At 43.0% G+C, this 27,640-nt stretch overlaps 1 protein-coding gene across 1 annotated transcript; it reads right to left on the bottom strand.

The window, feature by feature from the left end:
- Positions 1-694: 694 nt before the first annotated feature.
- On the bottom strand, positions 695-27,640 carry grapa (GRB2 related adaptor protein a). The gene is made up of 5 exons (XM_062408724.1): positions 27,293-27,640; positions 22,503-22,600; positions 21,106-21,225; positions 11,109-11,277; positions 695-1,973 (listed from the first exon to the last, which is right to left on the bottom strand). Exons 1-5 carry the CDS (start codon positions 27,368-27,370, stop codon positions 1,788-1,790), a joined length of 651 nt encoding a protein of 216 aa, XP_062264708.1. The 5' UTR covers positions 27,371-27,640; the 3' UTR covers positions 695-1,787.

Here is a 27,640-nt window from a genome sequence, read left to right as displayed (position 1 = left end):
CACACATGAACCCACTCAGACCCAATATATTATGATGGCAATAAGGATTAATTGACATTGAGATATCCACTGGCATGTGCACACTTGTCATGACCCTAATGACCTTGTTAACACAGTATTAAATGCATGTAATGATTTTCTTCATCCATTCAGCTGCTGTTAGTGTTAACGTCATTTCAATTAATCATTTAGTCACAAGCTATTTATATAAACAAGGAGGCAGGGACTAGAAAAACAAGAACCACAAACATCTCTCATGATTAATCAACAATTTAAACAGTTGTTGTAAGGCTAGGTGATAAAATAATGTAAATAAGTATCGCAATAGGATTTTCATGAATAGCAATATAACAAAAGTCCAATATATATGTCGCTATTATTGATTAACCATATGTGAAATGTTTATAAGAATGTTTAAAACCCATATTCTCACTCAAGAGCAAAAATCAGGCTTTAAACTCAAAACATTGACATTCATCACGATTCATTTAATTCTGTGACAATAAAATATATAATTCTTTCACTTCATTATTCTATGAGATTAAAGAAAAGGAAGAAGGCAATTCAGAGATCTGGAACCAGGCCGTAGATAAAACATTAATACTAATCGTCGAGCACATGAAATTGAAGTACTGATCTGATACCACGTCTTTAAACTATACTGCATTCCCAAATTAATACTTCAATAGACAAATCAATTAACATGGATTTATTGAAATGATTTGTGATTACAGGTTAAGGAAGACCGGTCCTTGTTCTCACTGTTCACCGCGTAAAATGTGCTTCTCTTCATCGACTTGTTGCAACAGGAACAAAAAGCTTTGTACAATGTTTAATTCTCACTTGTAATATATGTTTTCTAAGATTTCACGTGAATAAGAATAAATACATAGAAACAAATGGTCCATAAGTTGAGATGAGCGTTTTACAGTTTAGGCTATGTGTGTATATGTATAAAACAAAGCAGTGTTTTGGGGAGTGAACATCTCTCACACACACACGCACACACACATACACACACACACACACACACAAACACGTATTCTTATTGTCACCCAACAAACATACACTTAAATAAAGTTTACATGTACTCAGGCCCCCATTTTAAACCCAGAACCTCTCCTCACACACACACACACACATCATTCCAGGGGAAGAAGAGGAATCTGCTGTCAGTTTCCACCGAGTCTTCACTTTCTCTCACATTTATTCAGAACACAATAACTCTCCATGTGTGTCTCGGCCCAGCTCCCCGGATCTCCTCGTGGGAATGGCTGCAAGGTGCCGGAGAAAATCCTGACTCATCTGCAGCAGAGGAAGCCTTGACCCTCCTCCGCTCGCTCCTGTGAGTCCCACACACTCCCTCCATTCCTTTTTCATCAGGTAAGTGTGTGTGTGTGTGTGTGTTTCTTTATTTAGTCTGCACCAGTGCTGATAAGCTGTAATTAATGATTATGTCGAGATGTGTGTGTGTGCTAGTCTGTGAATTCTCCACAGTGTATAGGTCCAAATCTGGAATTTCTTATGATTACAGAGAAGTGGGGGTCGTGGGATCGGGTGAAAGCAATTGATGCGGCTGTGGCAACCGATTGGACGAGGCTTGTGACATCACAGGAAATTGGAGGAGTCAGTAACAGAGGAGCAGTTCAGCATCAGCTCGTCGGTCGTCCGCTCCAGAAAATGAATTAACTGAGTGCAGAGCAGGGGAGCAGAGTGAGGGGCGAGGGGCGGGGTGGCTCAATCGAGGAACCTTCGGTAGTAGCTCTGTGTTTGATTGACGCGTCAGTTCATTGGCACTGGTAAATAGGCTGGACGTACTCCGGGGGGAAGTAGCCCACGTGCCCGTGGCAGCGGCCCCTCCAGCGCAGCGAATCGGAGCAGTCGATGATTTCGATGACGTCGCCGCGCTGGAAGCGTAGCTGGGATGGGTGGTGGGGGGAGAAGTCGAAGAGGGCGTGTCCGTGATGGGGACGCTGTGGAAGGAAAGGAGACAAACAGGGAAAGTTAATATAAAGTCTTCTCTGAGCCAAAGTCTTTAAGACTCTCATGAAATCAATCCCCATTTTTGATCCTATATCTGTTTTTCCAGCTGAGCCACTCATTCCCTGTCTATCTACTGGTTTTAAATGTCAATGGTTCATGGCGGAGACACTGTCACCAGGTCTTTGTATCTGCAGAGAAGATTAAGAATATCTTTTCCATAGACAAAATCCTCAATGCTGTCCTGTGCTCTTCTTTCAAAGAAGGAAAACCCTCCGCTTCTGACTAAACGTTTGCTTCACCATCAAAGAAACCGCCATTGTCCCTAATGAACTGCCACAAACTGACAATTATAGTGACGCACCACTTAATTAAAAAAAACCTCCTTTGTCATACAAGACCAACATGACACAACATGCAAAAAGTCTTATGACTCAAACACAGAAACATGTCTGCACGTCAGCCAGAACATTCTATAATAACGATGTAATAACTATAAAACGTTGTAGTATATCATTATACATTATGTTTTGTAGTAATTAGCTGGGACTTAACATGTTTTGTCTGCACTGCATCTTCCTCTACTGCAGGTCATCATTCTGCCATCACACCATAAACTACGCGACCGGTGCCTGTCAGTTAGAAGGTGAATAGTTAATTGTTTAAATCCATTAATGAAAACATAGATGTTAAGAATCTGAGAGAGGGGGAGAGAATAAATATTTTTATTTGTGTGGAGGAGGTGGAAATAAAAACGACTGATGCGTCAGCTGAATCCCTGGTGTATGAGGGAGTTCGTAGAGACCATAAAGTTGTGTCCACTTTATAAAGTACGTAATCTATGATTCATTAAAGCAGAATATATATTTTATGTATCATTTTCATTCAATATTAATTAAGAAATAAAAAATGGTCCTTCATAAAAACAGATTTTGTTGCCTCAGGGACATTTTAAACACAAATATGTGTAACGCTGTACAATTATTGACACAGTGAATTTGACAAAGAGATGTAAAACTGTGACTGACTTTAAACTTTATCTCCACTCCTGACATGATGTTAAGGAAAAGGTATTTTTAGATCTCTGCTGCACGTTGGGCTTTAAGCTTGAAATCAGGGTATGAAGCAAAACAAAGAAAACATCTTCATGTCATATGTAAATCAGGCTCCACAGCTCTTCTCCTCATCAGCTTTGTTCATTATTGGCTTTGAATGAAGTACATACACACACACACTGCTACTAAAAACGGATCTGTGTTAACCTCTGACCCACAGGTGCTTTTCTTCGAGATCATATAAAGTCGGGTTTTTTTCTCCTGCACCGATAACTGACCTCCTCTCCTCTCTGTCCACTCCCTCTAATAAATCCTGAAGCCTCTGTCGTTCGAGCACAGCTCAGCGTATTGTCCTGAAACTTGGCAGCTGTGAGACATCATACCCGTGACTGTGAGGATCAGGGTGAGATCACAGAGACGTGACAACTGCTCATCTCAGCAAGAACTCACAGTGGACAATATACATCCGGGGTTCCTTAGTAACAAATCCCCCGAGTTTGAAAAATATCCCGATGACAAAATACAAAAATAACATAAAGTCAGACTGTAGGATGTGTGTGATCTATGCTGCAATCCTGGCTTATTTCTTTTGAGTATTGTAGACCAAGGCCCAGTTTAATGGCTTCCAGTCAGAGGCAGGAACAGGCACAAACATGTAAACGCCCAAAGCAGACGGCAGGATTAGAAAACAAGACAGACAAACATAATCTAACAATCTGAAAAAAATCCTCCCGGCCTTATCCTGTTTTGTGTTACTGATCTTGTCTAGACTTCTCGGTTGTGTGTGAGTTTTTGGGTGTGTGTGAGCGAGTGTGTGTGCGTGTGTGTGTGCAATCATGTGACCTTGTGTATATATGAATGCGTGTGACAACACAGGAAGAAGCCGTTCACTTTTCACTGCCAACTTGTAAACAGTGGTTTTGGAAGGAGCAGTGTAGGGTTGCTCCATATCAGCTGTGCTCGGCTGGCCTGTGATCAGCTCCAGACCCAGAGTGAGAGCTCCGTAACATCAGTAGGCTACAGCTCTGTGATAGATTTGTTTCAACACAAACACAAACACACACACACACACACACTGGGCTTTTAACAGCTTCTGTTTCCACTTCCTCCTCAGAAAAGAGGGCAACGTTTTGCAGCTTTCTTATTTGAAGAGAAAGCTTAGAGACTCGAGGACATTGGGGATATCGCTGGTTGGAGAAGTGACAAAAAAAATAAATCCTGCCATGGTGAGATAAGAAGTGATCCCGGGGCCATGTAATGAGCTGATGTGGAATTAGCTTGGAGAGAAGAGCCGCACCATGGCCGAGACAATACGAGAAAGAAACTGCAAAACATCTAAGAGGCCATTGCAACAAACATCTAAGAAGCTTTTGCAACATGGATTACACTCATAGATTAAACCAGATTAATGGAATAATCAACCAAATGAATAATTTCACAAGTTCTTTTTAACCCTGTTTTCATAGAGTCGATTAATAATCTAAAGGTCTAAAGGGAGCGATGTAAGAACTGCCTTTTTCTTGTACTCCTGTGCTTTTAGGGTCACTGACTAAAACCTGCACCAGTATGCTGGTATCCGCAGAAGTGGGTACGATATTAGTATTTAATATTTAATCTGTTTACTATATATATATATATGTTTGGAAGAGAGCATACACAGCGAGGGCACAGAGGCCGGGAGGAGAGCTGCTGAAGGAATTGGCAGAATGTTGACAGGGATAGAAAAGGTTGAATGTTTCCAATTAGATTATCTGTCTGACATAATAATCCAGGTTAACGAAGCCCTACACGTACAATATGTCACTAAATCAAAACAATAAATAAAACGGATGTTGTTGTGAAGCAGCGTGGCATCATGGGAGTTTCTTCCTTCACCGCTCTACTTGACCATGTTCACGAATCAGGTCATGTATTAAAGTTTAATACACGTTTATGTCGCAAACAACAATGAAAACACAGATTCCATTAAGAGGAGCCGGCATCCGACTGGTTAACTGGCTAGTTGTGTATTTGTCCTCAGTCATATGTCGTTTGCACCGTAAGGAACAGCAGAGATTATTAAAGCCACAAACAAAGCGGAAATGTCCCGTTACCTTAAATCAAATAGTGTATTTCTTTGAGTTTTTATATTTTGCATATGGTAAGTGCACACCTCAATAAACCTAGTTGTTTTTAGACTTTCTATTGAAGAATTGTTACATATTATTTATTTAATTGGACTGAACGTAGTGGAGCCATAATACAGTGATGGATCTGAGCACTGTTGATGCTGACGGCCATGATACAGTCCGACAGATACAATGACCAGGTGATGATGACTTTCTATAAAATGTAGTAAATCACAGCTTTGTTTTAATCTGTACAGACAAAGACCCCCGGCTTGGATTAAAGATGAACATGAGACGCTTAAACGTCTAGGAAGATACCGAGGAAAAGGTAGGATGGAGTTTACAATCTTTGTTCTCCTGCAAGATTAAAAAAAACTTGTTGCCGGGAAAGCTGAAGAAAATAATTCGAGAAAAGTTCATTTTAATTTGACATGATTTAATGCTGTGATCCGAAATGATAATAATAATAATAAATCTTATTGTGCATTACATAAATCAGTACATTGGCAGGCAGTGGATCTGCATTTACAGAATGCTTGTTGCTGGATCACTGCCTATTTCCATTCTAAAAATAGACAATGGAAAATATGGCCGACCCTTTGAGACTCTAATTAAAACAGTTACAGACGGTAGAGTAAACAAGAAGGCACGGAGATAAAGGTATGACTCATCTGCCGTGATCCGATGTGGACGGACAGATTGTGTTTCTGAGGCTACAACACAGCGGAGGTAAACACTGCACCTTCAGCACGACACTTTGGGCCGTGGGGCACGTTGTCAGATTATCTGCCGGCTCGTGACGAAGCAACACAGTGACCTGCAGTTCAAGAACAGTCACAACCAATGAGTGCGTGTTGGAGTGACACATGGGGTACTGTGTGTGACCAGCAAAAAAGGAACCGTGGTGCGCTCACTACATAATCATTTGGAACAAAGCACATCTAGACGCCAATTTGAGAATCATCTTTCAGAGATCTCAAAGTTGTGCAACTCTAATTGCAGCATTCACGCTATCGTCCACAATGATTTTACCGTCCACGCAGACCTCATAGCTTCAGCTGCAGATGCACACCCGGGTCATGCAATACAGTTCTGTCTCTCACAATGAACTTCTCCTTCACTCTCAGGTCTGTGTACACAAATGCAACAAGGAAAGTGAAAAAATATAGGATCCGCATATTTATTTTTCGTCTGCTATTAAATTGAATGGGTTCTTCCAAGGGCCATGTTCAAAATGTTTCATGGAAATCAGCTCAGTTGTTTTTGTATAATCCGGCTTAATGAAAAACAAGTAGATGAAAACCAGCTTGGCGGTAGGAGGTAAATATACTGTAGATATGTGTTGTAGCTACTGAGGTCTGAAAGATGTTAAGTGAAATGTATTCATGCATCTTTTTCTTTATTCTCAGTTATTGAATCCAACTTAATTGTTTCCAGCCCAATGAAGGAAGCACAATACATGTTTAGGACTTTACAGTCATGTATGTAAACACAGCAGCTACAGCACAAAAGGCTTATTACAGCTAAACATAATGAAAAACAACAAGGTGACCTCTGACCTCATCCTTCTGACCTGAGGCAGGACGTTATAGTATAAACCACTGCATTGACCTTGAATCCTCATGTTGATGATGTGACTTTATTTCTGACCAGTGGCAAATCTCAGGATATGTTATCGAGTCATTTGCTCTTATCGTCATATTAACCCTAAGAAGGTTGGAAATAAAGTTCGACATTGCACCTGATACTGCAATGCATACTTTTTATCTATCGGCTAGAAACCTATGCAGCTCATTGCAGCGTGTGTCTCAGCACATTCAGCAGCGTCCTCTCGAGTGTCGTTAATAGAGCAGTGACCGCCTCAAGAATCAGGCTGAGATGATCACTCATTTAATCAGTCAACAGAAAATTAATCTGCAGCTTCTTTGATAATTAGCTCATTGTTTGAGTCACTTTTCAAGTGCAACTGCCAGAACATCAAGTCCCAGCTTCTCACACGTGAGGCCGGTTTGTGTGTTTGTTTGTTTTTACTCTCATTGTAAAATCTTTCAGGTTTTCATAGCTATCAATGAGTTGAGATCTTTTTAAAACTATGACTCGATTAATTGTGCATTTTAAGTCAACAAACATATTTATCCAGACTCATATGAGGTCAGCGTGACCTTTGGCCTCTGGAATCGAATTAAATAAATAAGCATGAACATCTACTTAATGCCTTCAATCTATTTTATAATAGCAATAATAGCTATAACCATAAAACACCCACTGTCCTTAGTTCAGGCAGGTGTTGTCCCAGGAAACAGAAACATTACCTGACTTGGGTTTGTCTGTGGTTCCACAAACAACAGAAGTTAATTTTGACAAGGACAGAATGGTGGTTGGGAATATGCAGGTGTGAGGGTCAATTATCTTTCTTCTAACTTTCATCACAACACCCTGAAGCCAAATGCACGGCTTCGGTTGCCCCCGCTCCGGCTGCAGTTTGTTTAGAGGACTGATGTGCACCGTTCTCCAGGAGGTTACTGAGAGAACATGCGGTAAAGTTTTAAAGTTGTGAGTCCGGATGTTACGAAACAACGGCGACATTTGTGAGACGCTGCTCTGCGAAACAACACAACTATTATTAGGATCAAAACCTGTCGTCCTCATGTGAGAGGCAGCGTCTGCACCGGGTGAAATACAGCACCGCCAGCAACGGCACGACCTCATCTGAGGCAGAAGATCAAGTTTTAGAAATTAGTTGATAAGAGAGAAAGCGCTCGCTCCATCTAAAGGTCCAGATCTATATATTGAAGTTAAGCTCACACATCACAGAGATCAATGCACGTGGATCATCTTCAAAAGAGCAGGAGCTTCAGACAGTCTTACCGACTCAACACTTTTCAGACCAGGTGATTAAGGGCTGCGTATGGTCGTGAACTTATATGACTTCAGTGATGTAGCGCTTGATATTTTATTCTTTTTAGAAATTCAGAAAAAAACGTCATTACCTGTTTTTTTCATTGGTGTGTGTGTCTGTGTGTGTGTGTGTGTGTGGGGGGGTGTGTGTGTGTGTGTGTGTGTGTGTTTGTCACCAGGATTACAAAAAACTACAGAACCAGTTTAACTGAAACTTGGTTGAAGGGTGGGGAATGATCAAAGGAGGAACAGTTTAAAAATTGGCTTTGATTAAGGGGCGGATCTATGATATATTTTTCACTTACTTTAACTTTGCGAGAAGTCCACCTAGGACCAAAAGCCCTTTAAATCCAACCAAGCTGCACAAAACTGGACTCACTAATAGAAATTTCCCTTAATATGCCTTATTTTAACTTATTCATGCATTATTCTGTGGGAAAGTGTTAAAGGGGACATATTATGCCTATTTTACCACAGTTGATATGGCTCCTTGGGGTCTTAATGAAATGTCTGTAACATATTTTGGTCAAAATACCACAAGGATAATTTAAAACAGCTCCTTTTTACCCTGTCTAAAACAGCCCTCCTCAGATTGACCTGTTTTGAGTGCCCCGCCCCCCTCAGCCCCGGTGAGCCTGGCTGCGAGAGCCCCAGCTCCCTAGCACAGCCCCACAGTGGGAGCAGTGGGAGCAGTGGGACTTTGAGATGGTGCAGCAGCAGCTTCCTTCCGCACACTGTTGAGTCAACGTTTAGAGGTGCCCCGGGAGTCCCTTGTTTATGCGGCCACTTAGATGTCTGACGGGTAGCAGCAGCGAGCTAACGTCCGAGGCCATGTAGCGAGACTACATGGGCATGGGCCTACATGGGCCTACATGGGCATGGTGTGACTATAACATTTATTTCGGTCGTAATTCCATTCGACGCACTCTAGCTGACGTTTCTGACAGAGAGGAACCACAACAAAAGAGAGTTTTTGGGACGGTAGACATGCCAGATACCCAAATTAACGTGTAGAAGCACTACAAAAGTGGAATTTTCCTAATATGTCCCCTTTAAAAATTATCAAAAATCTTGTAATGTTAAACAAATGATTTTATATATTTAGATAGATAATGTTTTTTTTTTACATTTAATCTAATTTGCGGTTCAAACTGCATCTTTGAAAATTGACCGGACTAGAATGCAACAATCTTTCCCAGAAGGAAACACAGACAAAGCTTTTGTTGTTGCTCACATTGGTGACGTTTAAATCATCGGTTTAACCCAAATGAATACGAAGGCCCGCCCACAGAGGTCATGTGAGATTTGGACAATCGCCATTTAAACATGTTTAGTCGTCACCACAAATAATGAGCTGTGTCACCGCTGAGTCATTTGGCCTGATCGTATCTGGATCCTTGTCACATCCACTTAATCCTTGACTCGGAGGGACTTTCCAAATGAGATGACGATAGAGATAAAGTGCGGTGACTTCATTACTGGGCAATTTGTCAGGTGGACTAAGTCAAACACGTAGAGCCAATATGTTGGACATTGAAGTTTGCATCACTGCTGTGTTGTTACACATAATCATTCTTGTGCAAGAATGATTATGAACAAACGTCTGTTGTGGTTAAGGTTAGTTTGTTCAGTTAATTGTAATTTACCCTCCCTGCTGTGCATCAAATAGCATTACACGCCATATCTTCGCTAAGGACTGTTGGCCTGCTCCCAGGAGCCAGGATGCAGAAGTGAGTGCGATGTGATAAGTATCAGAACACGCTGTCAGGTCAGGATCAATGTGGATCTACCCCCCCCCCCCCCCCCCCCCCCCCCCCCCCCGCGGCAACCGGGCTCGCCTGAGGGCATCCTGTCTGTGCCACTCCCCAGGAATAGTTATGCTGCAATGTGATCTTGTCAGCTTAATGAGTTCACAATAACGACAGCAGTCTCTTCTCCCATGGTGACAGCATCATGGGAACTACCTGTGTGCACTTTCTCTCACCGAACCTGAGAGAAAACATTGTGAAAAGTTTGGGAGACGCCCTGAATGACTCGTTCTCCCTCCGCAGCGTCGGATGATTGTCTCCTTAGCACCGCAATGATTTATATCTCATTCAAATGGGAGTAAAATCCTGACAGCCTGACCTATGCAGGGAAACTGGACTAATACAAATTTTAAGCACTGCTCGGTCCAGACTTATACGAAGGGACTAAATCCTGAATGAGGTAAATAATTGCCTTTTAAAATCAGGTTTTTTCCCGAGCGCTGCAGTGCTCCCTCCATTTGGCTCCCGGCCCAAAATGACTGATTTGGTTCCGCTGCTAACCGCCGGCACCCCTGTGATCTTTCATTACGAGCTGCACCTCTATATCAAGTCCTGCTGCCAGGGCCACAAATCTCACCCACCATATAGACTGTTCCCATAGCTGTCAGCTGTTATAAAGGAAAAGAAAAATCTATATATATATCTATATCGTTACGTATGATTTGGAGTCACTGCAAAATGAAATATGAACTCCCAGGATCATTTTATGTTGGTCCTGACAGTTGGGATTTTAACATTAGATGGAAAAATTGATTTCATTCGGGAAAATGTAGTTTCACCAGCAGCGTGTGGAAGAGGGGGAGGCAAGAGATGAAGGATGAGAGGAGATTTAAAATGACACTGCAAAGATAAAATAGTGGTAAATAATTTATGTGAGTTCAAAGTCGGACAAAAGGATGTTCAGAGAAGTTTGGTCAAGAGGATTCAACAGAATCTCTAGAAATCCATTGTGTGAGATAACAACACTAATTTATTTGTTCATAAAAACATGTTTGTTTTGCTCTTATTAATCAATATCTTGTTTATTCTCAACGTTAATTAAGTACAATCATTTTATAATGAAAAAAGTCACACATCTCTTTGCAATGATTGTAAATCTCCCACACACGATATGACTCATGGAAGTTACAGGAAGGACTTGAAGTTGAAAATAGTTTAATAGCAATTTTGACATTTCTTAATGATTGTCTAATTTGCTTGGGCCGCTATATTTGAAAATATACATGTCTGCTAAACTGAATTAAAGAAAGAATGCTCACCCTGGCGAACTGCTCGGGGTCTCTCAGAAAGACGTTCCTCTCCTTGGCGATGCTGTTGCTGTGGTAGAACTCCACCAGCTCGTTGAGCGAGGAGAAGAGCTCGTCCCACACGTAGTACTGACCGCTGCGATCCTGCAGCACCTTGAAGTGCTGCACGTGGTCGCCATAACTGCAAAACAAATGAGCAGAAAGAAAGAGAGAATTACACTTCAACTGCTTTCACCCCCTAAAAAACGCGTTGTGCTCCCTCGTATATCTCCAGTTGGTTCAAGGAGTGTCAGTCAGGTATTATGGGAGCTACAGTGTTTGGCTTCTCTGCGTCAGAGACTTGTGTAGTTGGACTGAAAACAAAAAAATGGATCTGACATGTGTCCGAGTCCTAAAGTGTGTATGAAGATGGATGAGTGGACGAATGAGGCCGAAATGTCCCAGATGCCAAACGCTGCCGCTTGCAGCCCAAGATGTAATTTGGAGCCAGAGCCCTGTGACTGGACACGTCCATTACCGACCAGTCGTGAGTCAGTCCCACATGTCAAACGGGACATTTTGATCCCATTTTTTAACAGCATCGATTAACTGATAGAACCAAACCTACTGGAGAAAAGAACATTTGAAGAAACAGACAGAAACCATCTTTGAGAAACATTCTTTTTACTTGTACTTCGTCCCATCTGCTAACATGGAGGAGGCGGGGTTTAAGGCCTGAGCGCTTTTGGGGACTTGTCATGTCGTCCATCTTTATGGTCCAACAGATCTTTGTCTTCACCTCACAAACTGCTCTTTGCATCCGAAACCATTAGTAACTGGTTTTGGTTGATTACAACAGTCTTGGCCTTTACGCCTCTCACCCCCCCTCCATCCAGCACCACTTTAACTCCACAGCTGTCAGCTGTCAGAGCTGGCATGCATTCAGTGTCGTCCTCTTCATTTTCCTGGTCCGATAAAACTCCCCAGAAAAGCCTGTAGGCCTACTTCCTCTATTAATTAAATTTCCTTTGCCTTCATGTTCGTCCAGGCAAAGATGAGACGACACAAAAAACACAGCCGTTATATATTTGTAAAGAAAAAGCCACGCTGAAAAAATCTAAATTAATATAATTAGTGGAGATTGGAGGCGGTTACCAGTCATGCTGTTTATTCTAGTGCGTGTGAGTCATATGTTGAAAGTGAAATGTTGACAGTCACATTTACAGAGGCTTCTATGTGGGTTGTGGATTCTGCAAAGCAAAGCAGACGATGCTGAACAAATGAAAAACCCAGAACATATTGTTGCACCAGTAATTTCCAATGAAAGAAAAATTATTTTGTGTATGCCGCAAACCGAAATAGCCATTGTGTTGAAGTGTGCGTGCCTGGTTGTTGTGAGTAAAGTTCGCCTTGTGTTTGTTGGCAGTCACACCTGCTCCTCTATCCGGCTCTGTGTTGGTTGCTAAGTAACTTGTAAGCTTATCTTTAGAAATCTGGACATCTCACAAGGATCATGTTACATAACCTGCATCATCATCATCATCATCATCATCATATGCAGCGGAAGTCAATGCAACTCCCCCATGTTTCTAAACACATCACAGAGTAGGTGTGTGTGTGCGTGTCGGGCCTGTGTTAATGACGCTTTAAACCTTTGTTTGGAAAACCGCGTCTATAACCTCTTTTCTTGTCTTTCACTGTGATACCCGATGTAGAAGGTTCCTCTTATAAATGTTGTTTCTCTGGATCCATCACAATTTGGCCTTTGAGCCTCACCAGGCTCCTCCTGGATCGAGGCCGAGCGGCTGGCACAGTCCCAAGCTTCAGAGAAAGTGAATGAGCATCGGCTTGTCTCCTCGCCCAGGAGCTCTCTCTCTCTCTCATTCAGCCGCCGAGCTCCGTGCAGAACGAGCAGGACCGACTCCCTGATGACTGGATGGCATTCAGCTCCACCTCCACCTCCACCCTGCCCTTCTGCCTCGGCCTCCTCCCTTTCACCCTGCGTGCCCTCGTTTCCCCTCTTCTCACCCTCGGCCATGCAGTCTCTGAAAAATGATGAAACTGCAGCGTTCGTTCAGCTCAAAAGATTTTTTCTTTGACTTGTTTTTGGATTGACACTGCACCAGCCTTTGTAGCCTTTGAACATGAAGTCGTTATGTGTGAGCAGCAGTGCTATCTGTCAGTCTTTCTTTTCCTCCCCGGTGCCTCTGGGTCCGTATCTCTCTCTCTGTGTTGCTCCCTCTTCTTTATTAAGGGACTTCTATCTAACTATTCCCCCCCTATCGCAGTTCCTCTTGTTATCTGCTCCGCTGTGTCTCTGCGGCTTCTCTCGATTCATCCTCCACTGATAGAGAATCTCCATTACCCCTGGCTGTGGGGTTTTCCCCTCTGCTGCCTCCTACTGGTGGGGCTGTGTTACTGACACAAGCCGTGCACCTGTACAGCTGTTTGGTCTGTAAGGATTTCTGAAGACAGAAGCTGTGTCAGGTAAAGAATAAGAGTTTACAGATTAAAGACAGGGTGTGGAGTAGACAGGGCAAGAACTTGTCCTTCAGGGGGATTCTCAAATATTGTAAAACAGCCTCATCATCAAATACTTAAAGGGATGGGAGACAAAACGTCCTCGTTCCCCACATCTCGTTCAGGTTCCTTGCAGCTGTTATGCAACACGCAGCATGCCTCATCTCGCATTTCTGTTTGTTTTCTAGTCTTAAAATTGAATGCCCCAGCAGAAAGGCTTGGAAACAGAAAAAAAGCAATCATCCAGCGTCACGGCACAGATTTCATCCAGTGGTTGTCTCCACACCCACATAGGGATATGTCAAATGAGACAAAGTAGGTCTTTAGAGGCTATGTCACAGGAGATAAAAGGCAGTGGGGAAATAAATCCACTGGAAATATACAGGAACAAGAACGACACTTGGGGAGCAGACGTCCGCTGTAAGGTTGGACACATTTCACTTATAATATATATATGAAGCACAAATATGACATTAATATAAATAAATAAGTAAAGCTTATGATGAAAAGGGAAATTTCTGTATTTCTTTTATTCATTAAATTATTATATTTATTTATAAAGTATATCTATAAACGTACTCACTCATTTATTTGGACATTTGGACATTTATTAATGACACAGCTTGTATATAACTAAGTTACCCCGCCTGCCTAATTAACATATATAAATAAATAAATGTAGGAATAGAGAATTGACTGAATGTTGAAATATGTTTTCATCGCAAACTGCAAATGTTTCATGACCTCTACACACGCCTGCTTTATTTCTTTATCAAGACCTCAATATTATTTTTAGAGAATTTAATGAAAATGTTGCAAAAGTACCTATTTCACAATGTTAAAAAGAAAAAGGTTAATGGGTTCTTCTTGGCCTCAGCAAAGCCACAAGAAAATTGGTCCTGTATTTCATAATCGTGCTGACAGACACACATACAGTAATGAAAACAAATTTATACTATTATTTTTGAGCACTGGCTACATGCGGTAAAAAGCATGAAGCCAATCTTTAAATACATAAAACAAATGTTTAATGGCCCTAGTAAAGCTTCCGAGCCAACATAATTATCTTGTGTTGAATTTCGCAGCTCTGCGTGTTGTGTCAGTGCAGCGACGCCTGTGCACGTTGAAGAAATCAAACCACAGGTCAGTGATCTCATTGTGGTGAGCGCAGACTCTCAGTGTGTATAAAAAAGTGAAGAAATAGAGATGTAAAAAAGGAGAAGGAGAGAAAGTAGATTAAATGTTGTAGCTGACAAAGGTTTTATTACCCAGAGACATTAGAGAACTCGTGTGCTATGACAAGACAGACAGCATCTGTCTCAGCTTCATCACACACACACACACACACACACACACACACACACACACACACACACACACACAAACACACACACACTCTCTCTATCTCCAAGTGCCCTCTCATCTCCCTGATCCAGCGTAATTAAGGCCCACAGCGATAGAGAGATTATGTGATTTTTCCACGTAGAACGAATCGACAGAGAGATTAAGAGAGAACGAGGCTGAGAAAGATTGAAAAAAAGGGAGAAAATGAAACAGATGTGGAGATAGAAGACACAGCGAGAGAGAGATACTGTAGATGAGGACAGAAGTTTTTTTAGCCGTGTGCCAGCACAATTCAAAAGGCACGGAGGTCATCCGTCCATCGGCGTCACTCCACTTCCTCCATCAATCTATTCTCACTTCCCCGTTCTGACTGTCTCTCTCTCTCTGCCGACCCCCCGGCCCGTCAAATCTGCGGTTCAGTTTCCAAACCTGCGCAGATGTGTGCATTTAACTGTGTGTTTCTCTGTGTGTGTGTGTGTGTGTGTAACTGGTGGTCGTGTCAAGACGTTATCATTCTGCTTCGCTGCAATGCACAGCTCATGTCATGGGCTGACACGTGGCAGCCGACGTGTGTCTGATGCATGTGTGCAATCGCGCCTTGTATCTCACATGTGGCAGCTCGTCGGTGGGAGAGTGCTGCTCGTGTGCGATTTGTGTGTTTTATGTGTCATCCTGTGGTTTGCATGTCAGCCAAGCAAGTGAGTGGATGAGTGGTTCAGCTCTTGTTGCAGTGTTAAAAAAGTCCCCACACCTCCCACTCCCACCACCACCGTCACCTGCTTCGATAGATGGCTAGATGGGTCAGGAAGTGTGTGTGTGTGTGTCTGTGTGTGTGTGAGTGTGTGAAACGAATGAGGTGACAAATGGTAAAAGATACTTGGTGGCTGCAAAGTGTGTTGACTGCTTAATAAGGAGCCTTTCAGATAAGAAAATGATATGATCTCAAGAAAGTGGGAAACAGTTTCTTCTTCCGTCGGTTTTCATCAGAAAGAAAACATACATTTGCAAATTAATTAGTTAGTTAATTTCCTCTCATGAAAAGATATCCCTGTATAGATTTACATCGTCTCCAGCTCCTCATTAGATGTTTAATTAGACTCAAAACCCACGCACATAAAAACTCATGATACTTTTGAGACTCATTAAATGTGGTGCCTCATATGACGAATTCAAACAGCCTGGGTATCAGCCTGGAAATTAGGACAGACTTATACAATGTGGTTTAGAGAGACACTGTATTTCAGGGGATACATATCTGGTATCTGCATCTAGCTCAATTTAACCTCAACCAAGGAATCCCTATAGTAGAGATTCGCAAGATTATATTCATGAATTGTTAAGGCAGAGATGCATTGAGGGGAGAAATCATCTGATTCAAGTAGAAGAAATCTGAAAAAGCTAGAATCAAAAGCCATAGTTTTTTTTTGGGCCGAGAAGCTTTTTTCTCACCAAGAACCAACCAGAAACTACGAATTGTTGCTATAGTTAGTTCCCTGTCTTCTGAGCTAAGCCTAACAGCTACATTAAGACATAATATTTGACTAGAAAGCAAATAATTCCCAAAATTTAAAACTAATCCTTGAAGTTGCTGTGAGTTCAGTCTCGGTGACAACGGGACAAAACCTTCTTTCCCCTCCCAGACGACTGACAGCTCTTCCCTTTTCCTGTCTCCTCTATCTGCTGTCGCTCTTGTTTTCTCTTTCTCTGAAGCGTTGTCCTCTACTCCGTCTTTCTCAAGTCTCTCTCAGCCGAGCTTTGGTCACTGAGCTGTGAATTGTGCAATTTAACTGTGGAGTGAGCTAAAGAAAGAGCAATTCTCCATTTTTTTCTATGGGTCCTCCACATTTAGACACCGAGGTCTCAAACGCTGGAATTGAGATTTATACAATTGATGTGTTTGAGTGTATGTGGAAGCTGGTTAGCATAGCTTAGCAGAAAGACAGGAAACGGGGGAAACATTTAGCCTGGCTCGGATTTTATATCAAGTGTGTGCCTAAGATCTCATTGAACAAATCAAAGTTATCTCCATGCAAGTGTTTCAGACATCGGAGTCGTATCAGTGTTGGTCGTCTCTTTCCAAATATGCACACAGGAGAATTTAACCTAGAAAAAGAGCTAATTGCACTTATATATTTATTCCAAATTGGCCCTGCATAACTCACTGACGATGCAGTATAATGCGCCCACGAGCATTGACTTGTCAAAGTAAATGAACTGCTGTCAGAGGGGATATCAGGAGTCACTCGGTGTGAAATTGCCCCAGAGTGACGACATTCATGGGACAGCGAACTTGCGGAGAAGATTATGAGGCTATAAAATAAGCATAAGCCAAAGGGTCAGTTCCCCTTAATGGTTCCCCTTTAGAGTAACAACCCTGGTTAGAGATGATGTCGACGTGGAGGAGGCTGACCGACCGGCCGAGTTCGTATGAGCCGTCCGCCACTGGAAGAACGAGCTGGTTATATATGAAGTCAGGTCAAATATGGCAGACAGGACAGTGGTAATTTGTCTGAAAACCAACATGGTTTGGATTTGAATCAGAATCAGAAAGTATTTATTGCCAAGTAGGTTTACACCTACAAGGAATTTGCTCTGGTTATTTGTGCATACAATGAACATAGAAACATAAAAACACAATATAAGAAAAGCAATAAAACGAAACAATATATATTACTCACTATTTACTTCTCATTCAATCCCTTTTTCTAATATTTATATAAAGTAACATTTATTTAGACATAAACATATCTAAATAAAAATATATAATATAATATTATATAATGTGTTCATTTAACACATCCTTGAGGTGTGGGGGCGGAATAAAAGTCAGAGTCAGGTGAAGAATGTCTGCTTTAGTCTCAGGGTAAAGCACCTGGATTGAACTACCTCAAAAACAAGACCATGAGACACAGACACACAAAAAGGTTGCTGACAGACATTTGGCTCAGTCGAAGCGTCAGACTGAAAGAAAAACATCTTTTGTTCTGCAGGATGTTCACCTGATATAAAGAGACAAAGGCCAGTGGAAACTAAAAACACCTGGGAGTTGATGAGCTGTTTTGTGGTGTTTCGAAGAACATGGTGTAGAGCCGGACGTGGCTGTGGTCGAACAACCTTGGTCTGTGTCACACAAGAGGATATCCAGCCCTCAGATAGGAAGTGATGTCACGCTCTCACAGACAAAGAGACAGGACCACACGTTTGGTTCTTAGCACCGTGTCAAGAAGAAAGTGGCGGTAAACAAAATGACACTAAAAAGATCGCAACACATTAAATAATCTCGGGAGACCTTCACATATCCTGTGATGACTCACGGAGCCTGAACACAGCTCTAACATCCAGCTGCAGCTTTAATGTGCTGGTGAGGGACTGAGATTGAGCAAGAGAACCAGGAAGTGAGATTTTCCATTTGAGAAAAAGTGAGAGTTACATTCCTTCGACTACACTTCCAAAAGATGAAACCTGCTACACAACATCCTGCCCTTTTGTTTAGAACCACGTTGACATTTCTTAGGTCTTTAAATAGTTATTTCTCGGAATAGATCGATATTTTATACTATTGTGAGAAACTCAGAAAAGACTAAAATCCTTTTGGTGCATCTGCTGCTGAGTCAAAAAGAGGCGGTAAAGCCGAGCTCAGCAAAATGTATATTCCTTGTCTCTCTCTCTCTGTAAAGGTTGGCGTCACTTTGCTCCACTTTCCAAAAATACACTGCTAATAAATAACCCATTGGGACTGTTTCACTAGGGAACAGTCTGAAGCTCGTCCCCCGCCACATACTCCTTCATACACACCTCTCAAGAAGTATTCTGCTGTCTTCTGTCATCTGCATTTTAAACAAGCCCCCCCCCCCCCCCCGCTCTGTCTCTGATGCCCTGTCAGCACTAATGCAGCTACTCTGCTAAACTAACTTTTCCCCCCCGCTCTCGGGCCTCTCATCCTCACTTCAAACCACTAACACAGAGGTTTTTGACAAGCAGCGTCCAAAGTGTAGATTTTAAAAAGGAACTTTTAACGTGTAAAAAGGAGCATTTCAGGAAACTATGACTTCACAGCTTTCTATATACCAGTTATCATATATACATGCCCGGCTTCCTTTTTGTAACTTTTTTTTCTCACAAGTTACAAGTTATACAAGTTTTGTTAAGTTATGGGAATTAGAGATTTAAGTTGACTTTATTTTTTCCTTAAGGTTTGATCAAACTCTCCCACTTCTGGCTGATAAAACAATGTAAACCCTGATACCTTGACTTCAGAGCAACTATTAAAACTTTATTTCCCAATCAACTTATCAAAGTGATAACAGATGAAAATGAAACTGAGCCGTAGATAATATATATATAATGAAATTGTCACATTATAAATTACTTGATTTAAAAAACTGCCATAAAATTGCAGCCAGAGATTTGATATTTTATTTAATTTTCAAGATGTTTTGCATGATTTCTAATTTAGTTTTTTACAATTAACACACAGACTCCCCCTCATGGCTCCATTCGTGGCTGTGAAAGTGGATCTGAACGGGCTCAGCTGAATCTTCACAGCTACTCCTGCCAGGACATCTCCACCGACAGGAGAGCTGTCAGTACACAAGGACCACACAACACACACAGGTACACAAACACCTGACCCAATTTTCAATCTACTGCACCATCCAGCAACAACAGCCGGAGAGACACACCAACAAAGTGCCAAAAAAACAAGTAGCAGCTAAATCCTCTCTGTCCCCTCTTGGCAAACGTGTTCTACACACAGCACCTCCCGTCTCTTCCCTCACTCATCTGTAATTTCCCCCTTTTATTCCCTTACTGCAGACAACCTAGTTCTGCTTCTCCTTTCCTGTCCTGTTTTCCGAAGGCATGAGACAAATCCACTGGGAAAGAGTGTCAAGCCCAGACGTTCAAATAACCTCAGAACAACCCAACAAATCTGAGTCCATGACTCGAGCCATCTTACAGCCCCCAACTGCAAGTGAGGAGCCAACCCTCAGTTCCAGACCTTCCTCTTAACAAAGGCAAATTTGCGATACAACCACACAGACCCCCAACCACCCTGGCTCCACACTTCTAATATCCACACAGCCCCCAGGAGCACAGTGCCAGGCCTCAGCTGCATCCCTGACCTTCATCCCCCCGACAAGACAACGGATCGGCCGGTTCAGCGGCTCCAGATGCCACAGTGTGCCAGACAGGATTAGCTCACATCAGGCCAGCGGGGTTGCAGATCCTCCCTTTCACCCTCTTCCCGACACCTTGTCCTCTAAACCCCCTTCCTGTGGCTGCTCAGAACGTACAAGGTGCGATTAAAAAAAGTTCTTTGACTGATCCGGTCGTGCTTGAACGGAGAGAGGCCCGATAAGGCTCCTGCTGTGAAGGTGCAAACTGCAGATAAACATGTGTGCATTCGGAGTTTCTCCATGGACCTCAACCTTGTGCAGAGAGTAAACTTCAAATTCTGTGGCACGCTCATGTTCAGGATCCTCACGACCATGGATGACTATCACCCAGTGACCAAACAGGAGCCTGACAGTGGACGAGCCACAGTCTCTGAGACCCGTGTGACCAAGCCCATGCTCGTGGTTTTCTCTGAACTGTGAATTTGTCCTGCAGAGTCGGACTGTCCCTTTTCACTAAAGTGTCCACAGGACGCCATCCGGTGCAAACAACCTTAGCTACTGTGGCTCGATTTCAATTGGCCCCTGTGCCGTGACAACACGCCCTCTCACAGTGTGGACTCTGGCTTCAGCAACACAGCTCTCCAATTGGCCTACTTGTCAAATTTGGCTCCCCGCAACTTCCTCCTCTTCCCCCCCATAAATGAAAAGCAGTTGCCGTTTTGACACAGTGGAGGAGATCCAGTGCCCGGCGCAGATGGTGCTTGACACACTTACAGAGTGGGACTTCCAAGGGGGGGGGGGGGGGGGGGTTCCAATCAAGGCAGGAGCGCTGGGAGCAGTGTGTCCTGCACATGTTGACTTGGTGGCCAAATGTAAATCAGATTTTCAGAATCGATGGCACTTCTGTGAGTGGTCTGATGCGCATATATACGTACAAAGATGCAGATATTTAAACAGGATGGTTGCAGATGTGAGAAGATACGTGAAGATTAGTAATAATATGTAAAAAAGGAATACATGGATCAAAGATTTGTTGAATGTTCTCCTACCTCACGGACATGGAGAACTCTCCGGGGGCACTTTCACTCTCTCTGACCAGAAACGCTCCACACCCCATTTGTCTGAGTCGACTCTCGGCCACACCGCGAGATATCCGTCCGGCGAACCAGCTGGAGGAGCGACAGGAAAACACAGAGCAGAAGTCAGAATGAAAGAAGAGACGTCAGCGATGCCTCGGCTTTGTTGTTTGTGTCTCGCACCCGCAAATTAGTTTCTGGCGTTTCTTTGAAAACCTTTAAAAAAAAACACTCCGGCTGTTTGTGTTGTTCGGCACCACGCAGATCAATGCTGACAAATGGAGGAGCGGTTGAGTGTGGTGGAAATTAGAACGTCTGTGAAGTTATTTTTAAACGCGCAGCTAAATGTGCACTCAACACAAATCCCAGAATGCTGGATTTCATTTATCAGTGGTGAAGCGTAATTAATAGTGTCGTTTTTTTTCATTTTATTATTTTTGCTTATTAGTCTTGCTTAGTCGAGCATTTTGCATGAATGATGTTCAGCTCTCGTGATCCTCCGCCCGACCACGGCAGTTTGATGACTCACATGAGCAGAGAACACATCCAGAGTGGTGGACGAGTTAAAGGACGATCTCGCTGGAGGTCACAGGGTCAGTGTTCTCTGGGTTTTATTACGTGGTTCTGTGCAGAAATGTGAAGGAGGGGAAACACTCGCACACAACACAACTCCCGGCAGACGACACATCTCCCTGTGGTGTGCACACACTCCAACTGGACCGCACACCAGTGTTCATTAATGAGCTTGAGCCGCTGCAATGGCTGTGCTGTCAGTTTAGTGTTTGTCACAGAAGAAGTAGAGCCCAGCTGGTGCATGACCATCTGATGGAGATTCAGGGTGTACCAGCAGCTTCACTGTTAACACACACACACACACACACACACACACACTTGCATACGCGGCTGCATTGTGTGCGATTACGTAAAGCAGCGAGTGTGTCCCTTTGGGTAGGCTGCCTTATGCCGGAGTGCAGATGTCCAAAGCAGAGCAGAAAACGCCTGAAGCCTTACACACTCACTGATGAGCTGCTTAGACCGACCAGTGGTGGACGTGTGAGATGTATTCATCTGCTTTGCAAACGGATGTGTGTGTGTCTGTGTGTGTTTGTGTGCGAGTGCCTGAGTGAAGCCTAGGGACAAGATTGAGCTATCGGCTTCACAGGGAAAGGACAGTTTGGGAAAGTGCGGCCATTTAGGAGTAAGACCTTAGAGTTAAGTTCCTGTTCAGCTCTCAAAGTGATGGATACCAGTAAAGTTATGGGTTTAGCTTGTACTTGTGATGGGTGAGGTGGAGGTCAGCGACTGGGGAAATGCATTACATCAACGTCCTATCAAAGTGTGTGTGTGTGTGTGTGTGTGTGTCTACTTACGCGTGCGGCCGCAGGTTGATGTAGTTCTTCGGCACGAAGCCTTTTCTGTTGTGGTGCTCAGCTGTGTACCAGTTAGGATCATCCTCCATGTTGGTGATCTGGGGATAAACACACACACACACACACACAAACACATCAAGCTATCAATTCACACAAATCCCACATGTAACACTTTTTACATTGGTTCAGTATAAGTACACACACAACATTTGGCTTCACATAACAAAGCAGAATGGGTTCGACTGGTGAAGTGTGAGACATCTGCTCCCCCCTCCTCTGCTGGTTGTTCTCTATACCTCAGCATCACTGTGGATTAAACTGAGATCGACTTCTAATTCTCATTCTTTCTTTTTAGACAAGCTTTAGAAACATAAAGACGATGAGACACCTGAACCTGATATGTCCCAGTTTCATATTCACCTGTTTAATACTTTGTCATCCATCTCTCTTGTCACTGGGGTGTGTTTTTTTTCCGGTTCTCTAATCATGTCAGTTTTTTTTTGTGTGTGATTCTAATCCAGCTGTGACATTCGTTGTCATTTTGATATTTTAAACTGTTGTTTTGTTTGCTCTGCTCGGCTGCCCGCAGTGACACGTCTCATAAACCCTCTGTCTCATCCACCCTGCAGAGCTCGAGTCACCTCATCTTCCTCATCTTTTTTATTTTTGGTTTTATTTATTTATCACATTGCTCACTCTGTGTTTTATAGGTGAAATTAAAACAGTCAACGTTTGAGTGAGTATGTCATACTGTAAACAACTCCTTCTTCTTCTGTTGCCTAAAGCTGTCTCAAGTTCCTGCTCTTGGCCCAAATGTCAAACTTCAGATGATCCAAACCAAGAACCAATTCTTTTATTCAGACTAAATTTGGTGCGTCGGTCTGGATCGGGTTCTGAGGCCCCTCTTACTTTGATTAACACACCCCTGACTCCTGTTAACCTCTGTTCATGTCATTTTCTTCAGAGTTAATATACGTGTTCCTTGGTTTTGCTTGGTATTTGGACAAATGCGATACAATCCTTTGTTTGTTGGAACTTAGATGTTTCTACACATACAACTGTGAAGGGTTCAGCTCCTTGTTTGTTGCCGCTGTCTGTCAAAAAGTTCCCCTGTCTCCTCTCTGCCTTCTCGAACTGTATTTCATGCACCAGCTGGTTTCATGGTTACGCCGCTGTACCACGTCGCACGCGGGCTACAGAGTGATTTGCTGTTCTCCCCATCGATCACGGAGCTGAGTGATTGGCCATTATTTGCACATCATTCTCTTGTCAAGCCCATTCAACCACAGCCTCGGTTAATTCATCACTGTGACCCTGTGACCCGCGGACTTTGCCCACCTCTCACCACACTCCCTCTCCATTTCCTTTTTTTTGGATTCTGCTTCTGCATTCCACTTTGCCAGGGGGCACTTTACAATCTACAGCTCTCCACTTCTTCCTCTCTTTCAGCTTCACCTCGTCCTGACTGCTCCACCCTTTATGAGTTCAACAATAAGCAGCAGTTAACCAAGTCCCCAGAATCTTTGGGTAACGCCCTGCATCATGGGAGAATCTCCAGATCCCTGCTTAGGTTCCTATCACACATCGTCTGTCTTGGTACAGAGCACTGCGAGTCCAAGTTTAGCCAAATCTATAAATAATTTCTTCCTTTTATATCTTCTGAAGCTCTCTGTTCTTCATACCTACATCTACTTTCTGTCAGAAAATTGCTGCTTTTGCTACTTCCTACCCGTCTGTGTGTGTCCACTCTCACTCTGCCTGTTCAGGTTTATAGATCGTTACCTGTATTTCAGTAATTATGTGGTCTTGCTGTAGCTCTGCTGCAAATAAACAATAAACAGCACAACTACAAAATGTGCTTTTAACAATTCCTGTATTTACTTCTTTAGATGCAGTTCATTCTAAATGCTGATCTAATATTAAATGCGTCCTTTGGACCCATCTGTGAAAATCGTGTCTTTAAAAACGTATATTTAGGATGTTTATCCACCACCGCCCCCGATGATTCAGCTGTGGCTGACTCAGCTCCTCCGGGGCCTTAAAAATGGATTTAACAATTACAAAATAAAAATAAAAAATCACATTTAAAATTCAAAATGCTGGAAGGAAGATTCAGCATAAAATATTCAGCATGAATCAAGTGGCTTTTTAACTATGATGTCACCCATTGGTTGGTGAGCTGCCCTTTCGAAGCCTTGAGTTTGACATTTTGTCCAGAACCATCTTGGTGTTTTGAAACCAGAAGTAACCATATTTGGAGAAGCGGGGGGTGGAGCCTGACTGAGAGCTCAGGGATGCAGCACGCCCACCTACACCTGTGACTGGAGTCTATCTCCTTTTTCATATACAGTCTATGGCATGAACATTAGCTCTGAAAATATCTGAACAAGATTCTAGTTGAGGCCCAGAGAGAGATGCCCTGCAACCCGAGTGTCCCGCTGCACTCACAACGCCGGCCTGAGCTTTTGTTGGACCGGGAAATGAACCAATAAAAACTTAGGCGACTCATATTTTTTATATTCTTCTTATTTGCTATTGCCTGGGATTCGACTCGCTAACAGACGAGTCACACCATCCAAATCCAATTAAAATTCCAGATTGTCACATTGATGTGTTTTAGGTTTGGAGAACAAAATAAACGCTCCACTTTCGTGTCCCCTTCCCTTGTGTCAATCTTGGCAACGCTGCCTGGCTTTAAAACGGGGTGTCAGTTGAATTTAACTATGAAGCTATTTTTATCATTTATTTTATGAGCCCACTCTCCACTCAGCCTGATTGATCACATGGTTCGCTGGCACGACAGAATATGAATAGAATATGGGACAAAAATAAAGCTTTTTATGTAGAAAGTGTGATTTTTGAACTAAAAAAAGATGGTCAGTAGTATTTTTTTTGTGTTGAACAATTTGCATGATTTTGTGTTGATACTACAAGGTTCAGTTCATTTGTACTGCAGCCAGTAATGAACAAAATGTGCAGAGCTGTTTAAGTACAGTTTGACCCAAGTGTGAACCGGAGCTGTTTGACTGGGACAAGCCAGCAGTTTATCCCAGTGGGAGGAAGGAAAGAAGATAAAGTGAACAGTGTTTTTAAGTATTCGTCCCATTTTTTGTCACAATAAATGCGTCTCTGTGACTTTGGTATAATACTACTTCACCGTGCACTGTGAACAGGATTTACAAGTAGGTTATTTGGGGGGAAAAAGCTTTTCCAGTCACAAGTGCAGATTTGAAAAAAGACCTAACCGAGTTTAATCGGCACATAAATACTCCATGGAAATAGAGAATCACATTTATTTGCTGCGAAAACACTGACGCTGCAACAAAACTAAATGCCATCTCATTTTGTCTCTCATATTGGAGCCGAGTCTGTCTGGGGTGAATAATGACTTCGCCTCCTGCATACGATTACAGGTAAATTCCACCCTCAGGCATCGCTCTCCCATTAGACCACCCTAAATTCATGTCATGGGTTATATTTGTGTTATTTGATGTGATGGGTTTTTCCATCTTCCTGCCTCAATCAAGCGATTCCTACAATTTCCCCACAATTCCAGACCCTTGGCGGAGATCAGTGACAAACCAGTAGCACGTAGAAGTGGCCACAGCAATATCAGGATAAGAGCGAGAGAACGAGGAGGACAAATTGGTTTCTCTTTCTTCTGCCTTGACGCTGGAACAGCTGGTGCCAGCGCGTGTTGTAAGTCCAGAGAGAAGCTCACGCTCTTTAATTCCGAGCTTTAACTGCTGATGTCTTCGAGGGACGATTTTCTACGACAATAACCTCCAGCTGTGCGGAAAATGTCTCTGGCCCTGCTAACCGTCAGAAAAACACAACAGCTGGATGTCAGAGCAAAAATAGACCAAGCACTGTAAAGAGGAAATAGATGTGTGTTTCTTTCTATCACTGCAGAGATAGAGATATTGATGGAACTCTTGTGTCTGTTCAGTTAATGTGACACTACTGCTGGAGACAGTTTCCTTAACTTGGCACAAAAGGCTAGAAACAGGCGGAACAGAAAGCCTGAAGCACATGAGATGACAACTTGCCACTTCATAAGAGGTTAGACATATCTCTCTATAGGTCGGGCCAGTTTCCTGGCAACCAGCAGAAAAGTCCAGGAAGTTCCCGCTGCCGGTCAAGATCTAGATATATATGGAGGGTTAACCCCTGAGAAGTAGCACATCGACATCGCTGTTCATTAGTGAGCGTTACAGATGTTGGCGGACAGATGTTTCACACTGTTTCCGGTCTTATGTGCCCAACTAGCTGCTGGCTCCAGCTCCACGTTCACAGCACATACGTCATCCATCAGTCTTCTCCATCTCTCACTCGGCTAAGTTTACAATCAGATGCAGAACAAGCAGTTTTTTAAAGGTATAAACATGGTCTGAGCTACCAGCCCCCCCCCCCCAAAAAACCCCATATCTCAAATGGAAAAATGTTCACAGTCATCGTAACAGTCCGAAGAAGTTGAAGCCGTCTACATGCGGCTCTTGTTACGCTCCACTCTTTCTCTTAGTCAGCAACAGCATCACCTGGATACAGGATGTCAAGAGCTGTAGGCGCTAAAGTTATAATTGCTGCAATTATCACATCGGAGGCAGAGAGAGCCGGGTGATTGGTCAAAGTATGAGAAATGAGTGTCGATAGATAGATGGATAGATGGATAGATAGATAGATAGATAGATAGATAGATAGATAGATAGATAGATAGATAGATAGATAGATAGATAGATAGATAGATAGATAGATAGATAGATAGATAGATAGATAGATATTTCTCTTACCTTGAGCATGTCGCCTTTGTTGAAACTGAGTTCATCGCCCTCAGTGGCACGGAACGTATACAGTGCCACTGCCTCCATGCCGAAACCCTCCAAAACACACACACACTCTCAATCACACACTTTGGGGACCCCCACAATTGCCCCTGACACGGGGAAAGGGGGGCAGGGGGAAAAAATATAAAATTATAGATAGAGGAAGAGGGTACGATGAAATGGAAGAGAGGGAGAGAGCGAGAGAGGGAGAAAGCTCTTGTCCGTCCGCCGAGCTTGAGAGCTTGTAAAGTGAGACGGAGCCGAGGAGGAGATAGAGAGTGAGCTCGGTGAGGGGAGAGAGAGACGACTGGCTGC

Source organism: Platichthys flesus, chromosome 16, assembly GCF_949316205.1.
Source record: "Platichthys flesus chromosome 16, fPlaFle2.1, whole genome shotgun sequence".
Taxonomy (NCBI): domain Eukaryota; kingdom Metazoa; phylum Chordata; class Actinopteri; order Pleuronectiformes; family Pleuronectidae; genus Platichthys; species Platichthys flesus.
This window is presented reverse-complemented; position numbering and strand designations above follow the sequence as displayed.